Source organism: Chelon labrosus (assembly GCF_963514085.1).
Source record: "Chelon labrosus genome assembly, chromosome: 11".
NCBI classification, from domain to species: Eukaryota; Metazoa; Chordata; class Actinopteri; order Mugiliformes; family Mugilidae; genus Chelon; species Chelon labrosus.
Window position 1 is genome coordinate 6115650 of NC_140344.1, and position 17674 is coordinate 6133323.

At 40.9% G+C, this 17674-nt stretch overlaps 2 protein-coding genes across 2 annotated transcripts; both read right to left on the reverse strand.

Annotated features, from left to right (window-relative positions):
* Positions 1 to 3420: 3420 nt before the first annotated feature.
* LOC311495773 (uncharacterized protein) lies at positions 3421 to 7022 on the reverse strand. Its single transcript, XM_084555360.1, has 2 exons — positions 6005 to 7022; positions 3421 to 5078 (listed from the first exon to the last, which is right to left on the reverse strand). Exons 1-2 carry the CDS (start codon positions 6174 to 6176, stop codon positions 4042 to 4044), a joined length of 1209 nt encoding a protein of 402 aa, XP_084411486.1. The 5' UTR covers positions 6177 to 7022; the 3' UTR covers positions 3421 to 4041.
* On the reverse strand, positions 7016 to 9625 carry LOC311495774 (uncharacterized protein). The gene is made up of 2 exons (XM_084555361.1): positions 9505 to 9625; positions 7016 to 8298 (listed from the first exon to the last, which is right to left on the reverse strand). The coding sequence occupies exons 1-2, from the start codon at positions 9590 to 9592 to the stop codon at positions 7178 to 7180; spliced, it is 1209 nt and encodes a 402-aa protein (XP_084411487.1). The 5' UTR covers positions 9593 to 9625; the 3' UTR covers positions 7016 to 7177.
* Between the last annotated feature and the right edge of the window lie 8049 nt (positions 9626 to 17674).

Below are 17674 nucleotides of genomic sequence, written 5' to 3' on the forward strand. Positions count from 1 at the left end.
GCGGTTGGTAAAGTTTCTTAAAGGCGCATTACCGCCACCAACTGGACGGAGTGTGGAGCATAAACAGAAAACAAACAAAAAAACAAGGATATTTTATCTAAATTTGACTTGAAATATGATGATGTAACTTCTTGTTCGGTCATTTGTCATGTTTAAGATGCCACATGATGAAAAATCACAATGTTTAATCCTACTCAATGACTGAAATAAAATGAAGAATGACATGTTCAATGGTTTATGGTTGGCTGCAGTGTGAACACTTTCCTATACGGTGTTTCCCTCTTCTACATAATGAGTAATTTAGACCAATTTTCAGACGACCAATGATATTTTCTTCTTTTCTTTTCTCCCAAACCCCAACTTGTTTTTTGTATCTTGTAAGTGTCTTCCTGTTTTATTATTATCCCAGTGCTCCTGCCAGACTGAATGTGAATATGATTTAATTAGTGACTTTGCTCAGAACTCTGGGCTTACTGTATGCTACTTCAAAGGATGCATACAGTTCCACCGCCCTGCCCCCGCTGGGACGGTCAGATCACAACCTGGTGTTGTTAACACCTGAGCATGTTCCTGCAGCAAAGAGGCAGCCTGTCCCCACAAGGACAGTTAGGAGGTGGAGTCAGGAGGCTAGCGACGCTCTGCAGGACTGCTTAGAGACCACCAACTGGGACGTGCTCCGCCAGCCCCACGGGAATGACATAGACAGCATGATGGACTGTATCACAGACCGTAACAACTTCTGCGAGGATACAGCAATCCCTACAAGGACTGTCTGCTGTTATCCTATCAACAAGCCCTGGATCACTAGCCAGTTGAAGGATCTGCTGAACAAGAAGAAGCAGGCCTTCAGATCTGGTTAGGGACAAGTTGAAGAGGATACAGTGGCAACTCAAGGTCAAGCTGAGGGAGTGTAAGAATGCCTACAGGAGGAAGCTGGAAGCCAAGCTCCAGCAGAACAAGGCATGAAGCTGATCACCACTTTAAACAACAAAGCCAAACAGCAGGATGTCAGCCCAGACAGAGCCAACGTGCTGAATGTCTTTTTCAATAGATTCAGCACTGGACCCCCTACTGGCCCTCAACTCCCCCATCATTCCAGTCTTTACACCCCCCCAGACCGCCAATCCACAACTCACCACCGACCCCTTCCTGCCTGTCACCTCTGCTCTTCCCCCAACTCCCACCCCCACTGAGGAGGCCAGCTCTATGACTCTAGCTCTATCAGCCTCATGTTGGTGTAGTAGATGATGCAAAATAAAATAAGTAAAGACTCTGAATCTGAATGAATCTGAAAACGTCACTATTTTTCTACATTACGTGGATATGTGGTTTAAAGTTGATTATAAGAAAATGATACATATATAACAATGAAATAAATAATAAAGAACAAACGAGAATCGAACACTTGTTTCGCTAACGAAAGACCGGTGATTTCACAGTGTACCACGAACCTCATCAGTGATGCGCCTGTGTCGGTGGACCATTTTGATTACGTCACTCCTACACTCTATGAACCGTTGCTAATTTACACTAATGATTATGTCAGCGCTTACATCAGCTATTTTCATTTGCTCTTGGTATCATGGTTTAGTAGGCCTATTGTTAGAGAATATTTGTATTTGTACTGAATGCAACAGTGCCAAACCAAATCTCTCTTGACTCATTATTTGCTTCGAAGACTCATCTCATCTCTCCCGAAGAGCCGAGACAACCAAACCAGTGACAGGGTTTCTGAATGAAGCAGTGAAATGGTTCATACGTCACAAAACACGTGATTTGTCCTAACCAAAACTACACGCACTTCTGACTATATGTCTATATCTTATCTGTATCTCTCTCTCTCTAGCTTATCTATATATAACGCTATTTAGAATTATCTATGTAACTATGTCTATCTATCAATCTAGTAATAATTTATCTACCTATTTCTCTCTGAATCTTGTCTATCTACCAATCTAGTAATAATTTATCTATTTCTCTCTGAATCTTACGATCTATCTCCACAAAATACGCAACTAACTCCAACTACAGCAACAAACCAACCTACTATGCAAAGAAACATTCAAATGAGCACCACTAAATAGGGATAGGATATCCGAGATATCCCTGAACACACTCGATCCCACCAAGTGATTCACATGACAAACCGAACCCCTCAGGTGATTCGTTTGCCGCTGAAGCATTCGAAGCACTTGAACTGCTTCGAACGTCACTCAAGTGCTTCAAACGTCAGTCACGTGACCGAACCACGCCTCGGCACAGTGGTTCGATACAATTGCTTCATGAGCTACGGCGCATGTGTCGGAGCCTCGGGTGTCAGAGGGCCATCACTAGGTGTGTCTGACCACTGCACAAAGTCTTCTCCAGCACATCCCAAAGATTCTCAATGGGGTTAAGGTCTGGACTCTGTGGTGGCCAATCCATGTGTGAAAATGATGTCTCATGCTCCCTGAACCACTCTTTTACAATTTGAGCCCCATGAATCCTGGCATTGTCATCTTGGAATATGCCCGTGTCATCAGGGAAGAAAAAATCCATTGATGGAATAACCTGGTCATTCAGTATATTCAGGTAGTCAGCTGACCTCATTCTTTGGGCACATAGTGTTGCTGAACCTAGACCTGACCAACTGCAGCAACCCCAGATCATAGCACTGCCCCCACAGGCTTGTAGGCACTGGGCATGATGGGTGCATCACTTCATCTGCCTCTCTTCTTACCCTGATGCCCCCATCACTCTGGAACAGGGGAAATCTGGACTCATCAGACCACATGACCTTCTTCCATTGCTCCAGAGTCCAATCTTTATGCTCCCTGGCAAATTGAAGCCTTTTTTCTGGTTAGCCTCACTGATTAGTGGTTTTCTTAAGGTTACACAGCTGTTCAGTCCCACTCCCTTGAGTTCCCTTCACGCATGGAAATGCTCTTACTTTCACTATTAAACATAGCCCTGAGTTCTACTGTTGTTTTTCTTCTATTTGATTTCGATCACCAATCACAATCAATCCGGAATTCTCTCCAACCACATTTCTTCTTCGAAGACGATGGTTCCCCACTATTCCTCTGGTTTTTAATAATGCGTTGGACAGTTCTTAACCCAATTTTAGTAGTTTCTACAATCTCCTTAGATGTTTTCTCTGCTTGATGCATGCCAATGATTTGACCCTTCTTAAACAGACTAACATCTTTTCCACGACCACAGGATGTGTCTTTTGACATGGTTATTTGCTATTTGCTTAGTTAAATCCAGGAGGTGACTTTTTTTTTGGCCAGGCAGTTCATTTCTAAAGGTGCTACTGACATGAAATTGATACCAGATGTCAGTATGCAAAGACAACAAATTAAACCATAGATGTCCATAAAGTTATGTGTTAAAAATGGAATGACACAGCAAGAAAGTATTGAACACACTTAAATTTAATACTTCATACAAAAGCCTTTGTTGGTAATAACAGCTTCAAGATGCCTCCTGTATGGGGAAACTAGTTGCATGCATTGCTCAGGTGTGATTTTCCCATTCTTCCACACAAACAGTGTTTAAATCTTGAAGGTTCCGTCGGCCTCTTTAGTTCAGACAATGCTGATGCAAGAATCTGAACACTTAAAATCTTTACGAAGTATCCTCAAGTTTTTAGGATAAATACTGATGATTGCCATTACATCTAAAGCTCAAAGTCAAATTCAGTATAAAAATATGGGCTAAAGCGTCTCTTCATGTTTCTTGTAAAAGTGTAAAAATACAGCACATTTGACTTCAACATCATGACCAGCATGTTGAAATTCATTGTCAGGGTATTAGACATTGAGGTGCACTGAAGGTAGAAAATTCACACTATTACTGCAGAAGCACAGTCTAAAAGGACTTTAAATATGAACACTGTACTTATGGCTTAATGTACATAAATTCTTCACAGTATTTCTCCACAGATATTTCAGAACAATGTAGAAATACAGAAAATGACTACCAACATTGAAACTTCTCTCCCATGTCCGGGAAAAATAGAGCTTCGCATCTTTGTGAGTTCTCATGTGGAGAGTCTAACTATCTCTTCGACTGAAATGTTTCCCACGTTTTGCAAGAATACGGATTCTCACCAGTGTGAATTCTCATGTGGGCAGTCATATGACACCGTCGACTAAAACATTTCCCACATGTTCTGCAAGAATAAGGCCTCTCACCTGTGTGAGATCTCATGTGGACAGTCAAACAACTATTACTAATGAAACTTTTCCCACATGTTTTGCAAGAATACGGCTTCTCACCTGTGTGAGTTCTCATGTGGACAATAAAAGTAAACTTACGACTGAAACTTTTCCCACATGTTTTGCAAGGATACGGCCTCTCACCTGTGTGCGTTCTCATGTGGCCAATAATATTACCCTTACGACTGAAACATTTCCCACATGTGTTGCAAGGGTACGGCTTCTCACCTGTGTGAGTTCTCATGTGGACAATAAAAGTACCTGTATGACTGAAACTTTTCCCACATGTTTTGCAAGAATATGGCTTCTCACCTGTGTGAGATCTCATGTGGACAGTCAAATCACTATTTTTATGGAAACTTTTCCCACAAGTGTTACAAGTATATGGTTTCACACCACTTTGGATCTTGTGATTTTTCTTCATTTGAGACATATTTTTTGGGAAGGTTCGAAAAACATCCAATTTTTCTGTGTCAGTAACAAAGTTACAGTCTGTCGGTGTAAAGTTGTTTAAATTGTTAAAGTCAAGTCCCTTATTTGGCTTCAGCTCTGCATTTCTACTCGATTCTGGATGTACGTGCTGCAGTCCTTCCTGATCCTGTTTCTCTGGAGAATTGTAATAGACGAGCTGGTCACCACTTTGTTCTGGTTCACTGTGGTTAATTTCTTCATAAACTGGAGTCACCATCACGGTATCAGGCTCCTCCTTCAGTACGAGCTGCTCTCCCACTTGACTGGTGCAGAGCTCCTCCTGTTCCTCTTTAATCTGTGGAGGCTCTGCTTCCTCCTGGTTCACACTGGAGTTCATCTCCTGGTTACAGAGCTGCTGGTTAGTGAGAACCTCCTCCTCCTTACAGACATGTTGCTGTGGAAAGTCTACAAGGACAAAGACAAAGAAGGAGTTGTTTAAAATGACAGACAGCAGGTCAAGTCAGCTATTGTTAAAAAAAAAATAAAAAATGTCAGCAGGCATAACACATGACACCAAAACATAAAACAAGTAAAGGGTTAAAGTAGGCAAGAAGCTAAAACTTACATAGTTGAAAATTACAGTTGTTATTCAGGCAAAACCAGAAGGCTGCAACGCTATCATCACGTTGTTGCGTGTTCCAGTGTTCATTTTTCAGATAACTTTTGATTCAAGTAGTTATTTGAAGCTATAATAACAGGAAGTGACATCTTGATGGAACTGAGTGAAGTGAGTTGTTTTTATCGTCTGTGGCTGGAGTAACAGTGACACCTAAAGGAGTTTAGGTGATGAAGCTGCCGCCTCGCTTTATTTATCCTGAGGTCTTTCATCCTTTTTAGATAAAAATCTACTTATTTAATATACCCACAGATGAACCAGAAAATCACAGCACATGCACTGAGATCGAAGTTCAACATCCTGTCACAACGTGAAACAATACCTGTCTGTTATGTCTGTATTATCTGTATTGTCTGTCGTATACTTGCTTGTATTTTTATTTTTACTACACTGAACTTGGAGGAATGCAGTTTCCTTCTGCTGTACATTCTTGTACAATGGTCTGAATGACAATACATTTCTCGATCACTGGTCATTTTAAATAAAAAGGCACGTCGTCATTTCTAGGTTTGTGTGGTCTTTGTTAGCTCCCAGTTACAGCTCTAGTTTCTAATCTCTGCAGTAAGTCAGCTTCTAATGTGCCTCATACATACTGTGTTTAAGGTTCAACGTTTGTTTTAACAAGACATGCTTTCATGTCATTTCTGTTTGAAAAAATACCTTCAGTAGAACCACAATTTTGTTATTTTATCAAGACCATTATATGTTTACATACCTGTTCTGTGTATTTTTATCTCGGGTTTTAAGATGGTATCCAGCAGTTTGCGTTGACGATCAATCTCTCCCTCATACTGGGCGATAATTTCTTCAAAGACGACAAATATTTCTTCAGCAGCAGCAGTTAGTCTCTCCTTGGTGAATTCTCTCAGTCTTTGAACTTGAGACATGGTTACTTTAACAACTAAAATATTTAACTCGCAGGCGACTAAAGAGCTGAAGATCTCCTTCCTCCTTGTTCTCGCTTTTCTTCTTCTGATTTTTATTGGCAGTGTTTGACGCTACCTGGCGTTATTGCCCCCTGCAGGATAAAAGTAATTACTACAACCGTTGTAACCATTGATGGTGTTAGTATCTCATATTTAAGAAGGCTGCTGTTTCAGAGATAAAAGGATAAACAGGAAGTACAGCTTGGCACACATGACACATGCACTACTTTTTGCAAATATCCTTAGTATGTTAAAAAAAAAAAAAAACTATGTTAAAACTAACACAACTGGACATGTTCGAGTTTTGTCAAAGACCTTTCACCACTCGTCCAAGTGGCTTCTGCATTTTTTAATGACTGATTGAAAGTTAGGGTTTTAATATGAACATCTGTGGGTGGTGCCCACCTGAAACTCACATGATTAGGATATATCACCTGCAGTTAGAGGGATATGTTCAGATTAACCTGGATGCTGTCCTCTTTTTCTCAATGACTGATACTTTAACAAACCATCCACAACCAGAAACTCCAGATTCAAGATGTGAATGCGAGTGAAGCTTTCTGGTGACTGATATCCAGACTGTGTTGTAAGTGGCTGATAAGTGATGCCTCAGTCTACCTCATCTGTTCAGAAATTGGGGTTTATGTAGATGGCTTCTTGTACTGCTCTTTCAAAACCATTTGCCTCTGGCTAAAATGTAAACGTTTTCTTTGTTCAGCAGACGATGCTTCAAATGAAATCTTTTTATTATCAAACTTCTTTGACAATTTTATTTATACAAAGCCTTTAACAACATGTTGTACACTTTTACAATTTGTCAGTATCACCTCTAAAGTAAGAAAGAAAAAGTTGTAATGTATATGAATTTTTCACAATATTTCTCCACAGATGTTTCAGGACAATGTCTTCTCAAGCATCGAAAAAATTACTTCCAACAAACGCTTCCCACATGTTTTGCAGCATCACAGCCTCTCACCTGTGTGAATTCTCATGTGGACAGTCATCTGTCTTCTATCGCTGAAAAATTTCCCACATGTTTGGCAAGGAAAGGGTTCATCATCTGTGTGGGTTCTCATGTGGAGAGTTGCCCGATCTCTAGTACTAAAACTTTTACCACATGTTTGGCAAGGATATGGCTTTTCACCTGTGTGAGTTCTCATGTGTGCAGTCAAAGCACCACTATGACTGAAACATTTTCCACACGTTTGGCAAGGAAAGGGTTTCTCACCTGTGTGACTTCTCATGTGGACAATCAAAGGACTAACATTGCAGAACCTTTTCCCACATATGTTGCAAGAATACGGCTTCTCGCCTGTGTGAGTTCTCATGTGGTTTACCAAATTACAGCTTTGACTGAAACCTTTCCCACATGTTTTGCAAGAATACGGCTTCTCATCGGTGTGAGTTCTCACGTGGCTTTTCAAAGAAGAGCTTAGACGGAAACTTTTCCCACATGTTTTGCAAGAATACGGCTTCTCACCTGAGTGAATTCTCAGGTGGTCTTTCAAAGCACAGCTTCGAATGAAACTTTTCCCACATGTTTTGCAAGAATACGGCTTCTCACCTGAGTGAATTCTCAGGTGGTCTTTCAAAGCACAGCTTCGAATGAAACTTCTCCCACATGTTTTGCAAGAATATGGCTTCTCACCTGTGTGAGTTCTCATGTGGACAGTTAAATCACCATTTTGACAGAAACTTTTCCCACAAGTGTTACAAGCATATGGCTTCATGCCACTTTGGATCTTGTGATTATTCTTCATTTGTGACATATTTTTTGGGAAGGTTCGAAAAACATCCAATTTACTGTCCGTCAGTGTAAAGTTGTTTATGTTGTTAATGTCACGTCCCATATTTGACTTCAGCTCTGCATTTCTACTCGATTCTGGATGTACGTGCTGCAGTCCTTCCTGATCCTGTTTCTCTGGAAAATTGTAATAGGCGAGCTGGTCACCACTTTGTTCTGGTTCACTGTGGTTAGTTTCCTCATAAACTGGAGTCACCATCATGGTATCAGGCTCCTCCTTCGGTACGAGCTGCTCTCCGAGAACCTCCTCCTCCTTACAGACATGTTGCTGTGGAAAGTCTACAAGGACAAAGAGACAGAAGAAGTCATTTAAACTGACAGGCAGCAGGTCAAGTCAGCTATTGTTAACTTATAGTAATTCTATGGCTTAAGGTGACGACAGAGCAGTAAGATAAGGTGAATCTCAGAAAACTTGCTTTTAATCTAATAGCAGATTCACAGCCTCCAAAAGTAGGAGTGTTTTTTTTTTTGTTTGTTTTTTTTTAAATATGACAGAAACCATCGTGTACTTCAGTGTTTCAGTTTGGCCAAAGTCCCATCCACTAACATGGAAGAGGTGGAGCTATGACCTATTACAGCCAGACAGCGAGGGGAGTTTCTTCGTGCTTTGGTTCAACTTTTTAGAAGCTGTCATAGCGTCCGTCATTTAGTCTATGATGGGAATCGTATCCCAAAAAGTAAAGCCAAAGATAGTTGAGCTCCCCTTGGTGGCTGAGTGAAGTATAGCATAGGTCATAAACCCCGCCCCCTCCAAATAATAGGACATGAGCCAAATTAAAAAGTCGAAACACAAGTTAACTAAATGTGTTTCTCAAAGATGATTTCTGTCATTTTATGTAGTTCCCATCATGTTGTTGGACTTGCAACAACATGATGGGAACTACATAAAATGACAGAAACCATCTTTGGGAAACATATGTTGTTGCAAGTCAAAGTGTTTACTGACAACCTTTAATTCAAGTAGTTATTTGAAGCTATAATAACTGGAAGTAACATCATGATGGAACTGAGTGAAGCGGGTCGTTTTTACGGTCTATGGCTGCAGTAATCAGGCGGACAGTGACACCTAAAGGAGAGGAGCTGTGTGCTCGGCTTCACATACTAATGTGGAAGATGCAGTCTACATCTATTTATTTAAAAAAAAAGATGATTTCTTTTTAAATATAGATATTTAAAAAAAAAAAACTACATTTTTAATACGCACAGCTACAACAGCAAATCACAGCTCATGCAGGTCGAAGTAGGCTATAGGAACATCCTTTCACAACGCGCAACATTCGTACGTACGCGTCTTTGTTAGCTCCCAACTACAGCTCTAGTTTCTAATCTCTGCAGTAAGTCAGCTTTTAACGTGCTTTATACATAGCTACTGTTTAATTTAATGTTTGCTTTAAAAAGAGACGCTTTCATGTCATTTCTGTCTGAAAAATAACTTCAGCTGAACCTTCTAAGTTAGTTTACGAAGACCATTATATGTTTACATACCTATTCTGTGTAACTTTATCACGGGTTTTAAAATGGTATCCAGCAGTCTGCGTTGACGATCCATCTCTCCCTCATACTGGGCGATCATGTCTTCTACGACTAATAAAGAAGACAAATCAACAGCAGCAGCTCGTCTCTTCTTGGTGAACTCTCTTCTTTGCGGTTGGTAAAGTTTCTTAAAGGCGCATTACCGCCACCAACTGGACGGAGTGTGGAGCATAAACAGAAAACAAACAAAAAAAACAAAGATGTTTTATCTAAATTTGACTTTTTTAAAAACATGATGATGTAACTTCTTGCTCGGTCATTTGTCATGTTTAAGATGCCAGATGATGAAAAATCACAATGTTTAATCCTACTCAATGCCTGAAATAAAATGAAGAATGACATGTTCAATTGGTTGCAGTGTGAACACTTTCCTATACGGTGTTTCCCTCTTCTACATAATGAGTAATTTAGACCAATTTTCCATCGACCAGTGATATTTTCTTCTTTTCTGTTCCAGTTTACTTTTCTCCCAAACCCCAACTTGTTTTTTGTATCTTGTAAGTGTCTTCCTGTTTTATTATTATCCCAGTGCTCCTGCCAGACTGAATGTGAATATGATTTAATTAGTGACTTAGCTTCATTTGTGTTTATTAGAATTTGAAGTTCTATATTTTCATGCCTCACTGCTTGTTTAGCTAATATATCTACTTCGTCATCCCCTTCAACACCAACATGAGCATGGACCCAGATGAAGCAAGTAGATAGTAGTAGTAGTACCCTTTCTTTCCATGCTATATAATATTTGAAATATTTCAGTTATTAGATCTGTTCTGACTAATGACCTACCAGATTTGATGCTTTCAACTGCAGAGAAACTGTGTAGTGCTAACATTATTGCTAAAAGTGCTGTGGCATAAACAGATAAATCACCATTAACCCTTTTCTTTATGGAGACGGAAGATTTCTGCTCTCTTGAGGGTAGGTTAATCTTCCTGTTACCATTCACTCCATAATTTCACATAGACGAGATGTCAGGGTTATCGGCCGGTAACTTGACGGATCTGAAGGGTCTGTCTCTGGCCTCAGAATATGTATTAAAGAATGCAACAGTCCAAACACCCAGAGGCCCTCGTCGTAATTTCCATATCACCTTGGACACCGTTTTGCCCACTCTCCACCAGTTTGTTCATTGTACGACTCGAGAAAACAGAACTCTGGATTTACTGTATGCTACTTCAAAGGATGCATACAGTTCCACTGCCCTGCCCCCACTGGGACGGTCAGATCACAACCTGGTGTTGTTAACACCTGAGCATGTTCCTGCAGCAAAGAGGCAGCCTGTCCCCACAAGGACAGTTAGGAGGTGGAGTCAGGAGGCTAGCGACGCTCTGCAGGACTGCTTAGAGACCACCAACTGGGATGTGCTCCCCCAGCCCCACGGGAATGACATAGACAGCATGATGGACTGTATCATGGACTGTATCAACTCCTGAAAGGATACAGCAATCCTTACAAGGACTGTCTGCTGTTATCCTATCAACAAGCCCTGGATCACTAGCCAGTTGAAGGATCTGCTGAACAAGAAGAAGCAGGCCTTCAGATCTGGTTAGGGACAAGTTGAAGAGGATACAGTGGCAACTCAAGGTCAAGCTGAGGGAGTGTAAGAATGCCTACAGGAGGAAGCTGGAAGCCAAGCTCCAGCAGAACAAGGCATGAAGCTGATCACCACTTTAAACAACAAAGCCAAACAGCAGGATGTCAGCCCAGACAGAGCCAACGTGCTGAATGTCTTTTTCAATAGATTCAGCACTGGACCCCCTACTGGCCCTCAACTCCCCCATCATTCCAGTCTTTACACCCCCCCAGACCGCCAATCCACAACTCACCACCGACCCCTTCCTGCCTGTCACCTCTGCTCTTCCCCCAACTCCCACCCCCACTGAGGAGACCAGCTCTATGACTCTAGCTCTATCAGCCTCATGTTGGTGTAGTAGATGTTGCTAAATAAAATAAGTAAAGACTCTGAATCTGAATGGATCTGAAATAAGTATTGAAAACATAACTATTTTTTTTCAGTAAATATACACTACCTGACCAAAAAAAAGTTGCCAACAAAAAAAGGTCAAACAATCGCTTACCACCTTTAACTTTGATTCCAGCACGCATTCGCTGTGGCATTGTTTCAATAAGCTTCTGCAGCATCACAACATTTATTTCTATCCAGTGTTACATTCATTTTTCCACCAAGATCTTGTATTGATGATGGGAGAGTCTGACCACTGCGCTCCACTCCTTCTCCAGCACATCCCAAAGATTCTCATTGGGGTTAAGGTCTGGACTGTGGTGGCCAATCCATGTGTGAAAATGATGTCTCATGCTCCCTGAACCACTCTGTTACAATTTGAGCCCCATGAATCCTGGCATTGTCATCCTGGAATATGCCCGTGCCATCAGGGAAGAAATAAATCCATTGATGGAATTAACCTGGTCATTCAGTATATTCAGGTAGTCAGCTGACCTCATTCTTTGGACACATAATGTTGCTGAACCTAGACCTGAGCAACTGCAGCAACCCCAGATCATAGCACTGCCCCCACAGGCTTGTACAGTAGGCACTAGGCATGATGGGTGCATCACTTCATCTGCCTCTCTTTTTACCCTGATGCCCCCATCACTCTGGAACAGGGTAAATCTGGACTCATCAGACCACATGACCTTCTTCCATTGCTCCAGAGTCCAATCTTTATGCTCCCTAGTAAATTGAAGCCTTTTTTCTGGTTAGCCTCACTGATTAGTGGTTTTCTTAAGGCTACACAGCTGTTCAGTCAAAATCCCTTGACTTTACTTCACGTATGGAAATGCTCTTACTTTCACTATTAAACATAGCCCTGAGTTCTACTGTTGTTTTTCTTCTATTTGATTTGGATCACCGATCACAATCAATCCAGAATTCTCTCCGAACACATTTCTTCTTCGAAGACGATGGTTCCCCACTATTCCTCTGGTTTTTAATAATGAGCTGAACAGTTCTTAACCCAATTTTAGGAGTTTTTTTCAGTCTCCTTCGATGTTTTCTCTGCTTGATGCATGCCAATGATCTGACCCTTCTCAAACAGACTAACGTCTTTTCCACGACCACAGGATATGTCTTTTGACATGACTGAAGAAATGAGAAGCTACTCATTGCATCAGTTGGGATAAGTAATATGTTGCCAGCTGAAAGATAATCACCCATGCAGTAATTATCCAATAGGAGGCTCGTACCTATTTGCTTAGTTAAATCCAGGCGGTGACTTTTTTTTTTGGCCAGGCAGTTTATTTCTAAAAGTGCTACTGACATGAAATTCATATCAGATGTCGGTCACAACCCATGCGACCCACAAATGCAAAGAAATTAAACCATAGATGTCCATAAAGTTATGTATTAAAAAATGGAATGACACAGCGAAAAAGTATTGAACACACTTAAATTTAACACTTAATACAAAAGCCTTTGTTGGTAATAACAGCTTCAAGATGCCTCCTGTATGGGGAAACTAGTTGCATGCATTGCTCAGGTGTGATTTTCCCATTCTTCCACACAAACAGTGTTTAAATCTTGAAGTTCAGACAATGCTGATGCAAGAATCTCAACACTTAAAATCTTCACGAAGTATCCTCAAGTTTTTAGGATAAATACTGATTATTGCCAGTACATCTAGAGCTCAAAGGCAAATTCAGTATAAAAATATGGGCTAAAGCGTCTCTTCATGTTTCTACTAAAAGTGTACATGTCTACTAAAGTCTTCAAACATAGTTTCCAAAATCCATTATTGCCAAAAATAAAAATACAACACATTTGACTTCAACATCATGACCAGCATGTTCAAATTCATTGTCGAGGTTAACATAGATCAAAAAAAAGATTGTATTAGACACTGAGGCGCATTGAAGGTAGAAAATTCACACTATTACTGCAGAAGCACAGTCTAAACAGGAGTGTCAAACTGATCCGTGAAAGGGCCACTGTGGCCACCTGTGCTTGACACCTGTGGTCTAAAAGGACTTTAAATAAGAACACTCGACTTATGGCTTAATGTACATGAATTCTTCACAGTATTTCTCCACGGATATTTTGGGACAATGTAGAAATGCAGAATATGACTACTGTTGAAGGAAAAAACAATCAAATCTAGTTCCAAGTTTGCTGAAGTGGTGGAGGTTTATTGGAGTTCCAGGTCATGGTGAGCCTACCAACACAGAGTGGATCTGAGACCAGAGACAGGCACAGATATACCCTGTCCCTGGGTGTGGTTGCAGACAGTTCCTGATGAGATCGTATATTGGTCAGTTGAGGGCAACTTTACACAGGAGGGTGAACTCAGTAGGGGGCAGGGGTGGCTCAAAACAAAAGGACAAAAGGACAAAGGAGTGACACTCAGGTCGTATGATCAAGGCTCTGATCAGCAGGGGAGAGGAGATGGGGAGGGTAGAAAAAGGAGTATGATCAGGAAATTCTGATCGGCAGGGGAGCAGAGACAGGTGAGATCAACATATGGTTGGAATTGCCCCAGACGTGTCAATTCCAACGTCCCTTCAAAGTTTACTTCTTCACAACCAACATTGAAACTTCTCTCCCATGTCCGGGAAAAATAGAGCTTCGCATCTTTGTGAGTTCTCATGTGGAGAGTAACTATCTCTTCGACTGAAACGTTTCCCACGTTTTGCAAGAATACGGCTTCTCACCCGTGTGAATTCTCATGTGGGCAGTCATATGACACGGTCGACTAAAACATTTCCCACATGTTCTGCAAGAATACGGCCTCTCACCTGTGTGAGATCTCATGTTGACAGTCAAACAACTATTACTAGTGAAATTTTTCCGACATGTTTTCCAAGAATACGGCTTCTCACCTGTGTGAGTTCTCATGTGTACAATAAAAGTAAACTTACGACTGAAACTTTTCCCACATGTTTTGCAAGAATATGGCTTCTCACCTGTGTGAGTTCTCATGTGGCCAATAATATTACCCTTACGACTGAAACATTTCCCACATGTTTTGCAAGAATACGGCTCGAGTTCTCGAGTCAAATCACTATTTTTATGGAAACTTTTCCCACAACTGTTACAAGTATATGGTTTCACACCACTTTGGATCTTGTGATTTTTCTTCATTTGAGACATATTTTTTGGGAGGGTTCGAAAAACATCCAATTTTTCTGTGTCAGTAACAAGGTTACAGTCCGTTGATGTAAAGTTGTTTACATTGTTAAAGTCATGTCCCTTATTTGGCCCCAGCTCTGCATTTCTACTTAATTCTGGATGTACGTGCTGTAGTCCTTCCTGATCCTGTCTCTCTGGAAAACTGTAATAGGCAAGCTGGTCACCACTTTGTTCTGGTTCACTGTGGTTAATTTCCTCATAAACTGGAGTCACCATCATGGTATCAGGCTCCTCCTTCAGTACGAGCTGCTCTCCCACTTGACTGGTGCAGAGCTCCTCCTGTTCCTCTTTAATCTGTGGAGGCTCTGCTTCCTCCTGGTTCACACTGGAGTTCATCTCCTGGTTACAGAACTGCTGGTTAGTGAGAACCTCCTCCTCCTTACAGACATGTTGCTGTGGAAAGTCTACAAGGACAAAGGGACAGAAGAAGTTGTTTAAAATGACAGACAGCAGGTCAAATTCTATGGCTTAAAGTGACGACAGAGCAGTAAAACAAGATGAAGCTCGGAAAAATTGCTTTTAATCTAATAGCAGATTAAGAGACTCCAAAAGTAGTAGTGTTAAATAAAAAATGTCAGCAGGCATAACACATGACACCAAAACATGTAAAGGGTTAAGGTAGGCAAGAAGCTAAAATTTACACAGTTGAAAATCACAGTGATTATTCTGGCAAAACCAGAAGGCTGCAATGCCATAATCACGTTGTTGCATGTTCCAGTGTTCATTTTTCAGGTAACTTTTGATTCAAGTAGTTATTTGAAGCTATAATAACGGGAAGTGACATCTTGATGGAACTGAGTGAAGTGAGTTGTTTTTATTATTTATGGCTGGAGTAACAGTGACACCTAAAAGGAGAGGAGTTTAGGTGATGAAGCTGCCTCCTCGCTTTATTTATCCTGAGGTCTTTCATCCTTTTCAGATAAAAATCTACATGTTTAATATACCCACAGAAACCAGAAAATCGTAGCACATGCACGAGGTCGAAGTGCAACATCCTTTCACAACGTGGAACATTAGTCTGTCTGTTATGTCTGTATTATCTGTATTGTCTGTCGTGTACTTGCTTGTATTTTTATTTGTAAACTTAGACTTAGATAAACTTTATTCATCCACATGGGAAATTGCTTGGTCACAGTAGCAGTAACACTCTTAAGAACCACAGATAAAAGAATGATTAAATAAGATAAAATAAAATAAAATAGTATAAGCAAAATGTACAAATTAGCATATTAGTATATATAAATGTAGAAGAAATAGAGATAGAAGAATATATATTATATACACAGGGATGATAGTAAGGTGCAATAATGTCCATTACCATGACTAACACAGAGTTATCTGTTACAGAAAGGTGAGTTGTTGTACAGCTGGACTGAGAATGGTATGAAAGTAGTCCTGTAGCGTTCAGTGTGGGAGCAGAGCTGGATCAGTCTGTTCGAGAATGAGCTCCGCTGCCCCTCTATTGTCTGGTGTAGTGGATGTGACGGATTGTCCATGATGGAGAGCAGTTTGTCCAGTGTCCTCCTGTCCCTCACTGAGACAAACGTCTCCAACTGACTGCCAATGACATGATCAGCCTTTCGGATCATTTTGTCGAGCCTACTTATGTCCTTTTTGCTGGTGCTGCTCCCCCAACAAACCACAGCAAAGTGCAGGGCGCTTTACGACACTGAACTTGGAGGAAAGCAGTTTCCTTCTGCTGTACATTCTTATAATATGGTCTGAATGTCAAAACATTTCTCGATCACTGGTCATTTTAAATAAAAAGGCACGTCGTCATTTCTAGGCTTGTGTGGTCTTTGTTAGCTCCCAGTTACAGCTCTAGTTTCTAATCTCTGCAGTAAATCAGCTTCTAATGTGCCTCATTCATAGTGTTTAATGTTCAACGTTTGTTTTAACAAGACACGCTTTCATATCATTTCTGTTTGAAAAATACCTAATTTTTGTTAATTTATCATGACCATTATATGAGACATGGTTACTTTAACAACTGAAATATTTAACTGGCAGGCGACGAAAGAGCTGAAGATCTCCTTCCTCCTTGCTCTCGCTTTTCTTCTTCTGATTTTTATTGGCAGTGTTTGACGCTACTGGGCGTTATTGCCCCCTGCAGGATAAAAGTAATTACTACAACCGCACGTCAGATCTCTGTATGTGTCCATTTATCATGCAGAAAATATGTTTTATAACCAGTTACTGATTCTCATTAGGGCCACATAGCTGGTAGAATGGAAACTGATAAGGCTGCCATTAGAGGGTTTCATGGGAGGACCATATCCCCTGCACAGTCTCATGAGTTGATAGCAGACTGGGGAGGGGAGGGACACACAGCAGTAAACATTCTATATAGTAATAGCACAGAATTGCATGACCAGTAGTAGATAGGAAATTAGAGGGCAAGAGCTCTGTGCCAGAGAAAAGAAAGTGGAAGATGCGAGAGAAGAGAGAGAAGAAAGATGGAGGACATGTGTTTGGTGCATCGTCCCCCAGCAGCCTAGGCCTATAGCAGCATAACTAAGGATGGTTTAGTCCAGCCCTAACTATAAGCTTGGTCAAAAAGGAAAGTCTTATGCCTGACCTTTAAAATAGAGAGAGTGTCTGCCTCCCGAACCCAAACTGGGAGCTGGTTACACAGGAGAGGAGCCTGATAGCTGAAAGATCTACCTCCCATTCTACTTTTTGAAATTCTAGGAACCACAAGTAGGCCTGCACTTTCAGACCGAAGTGATATGTTGGGATGATATGGTACAATGAGGTCTTTAAGATATGATGGAGCTTGGCCTTTGAGGGCCTTGTATGTAAGGAGGAGGATTTTAAATTCTATTCTAGAGTTTAAAGGGAGCCTCGCCGCGGCATTTTGAATAAATTGGAGGCTTTTTAAAGAGCTATTTGGACAGCCAGACAGTAATGAATTACAGAAATCCAGTCTGGACGACACAAATGCAAGAACTACTTTTTCAGCATCAGTCTGAGACAGGA

What these genes read in the sequence shown, in the direction of transcription:
- LOC311495773 (XM_084555360.1), bottom strand. Translation starts at nt 6,176, where the DNA reads ATGTCTCAAGTTCAAAGACTGAGAGAATTCACCAAGGAGAGACTAACT. An exon ending in GATAAAAATACACAGAACAG is followed by an intron (nt 5,079 to 6,004) that starts GTATGTAAACAT and finishes TTGTCCTTGTAG; the next exon opens with ACTTTCCACAGCAACATGTC.
- LOC311495774 (XM_084555361.1), bottom strand. Translation starts at nt 9,592, where the DNA reads ATGATCGCCCAGTATGAGGGAGAGATGGATCGTCAACGCAGACTGCTG. An exon ending in GATAAAGTTACACAGAATAG is followed by an intron (nt 8,299 to 9,504) that starts GTATGTAAACAT and finishes TTGTCCTTGTAG; the next exon opens with ACTTTCCACAGCAACATGTC.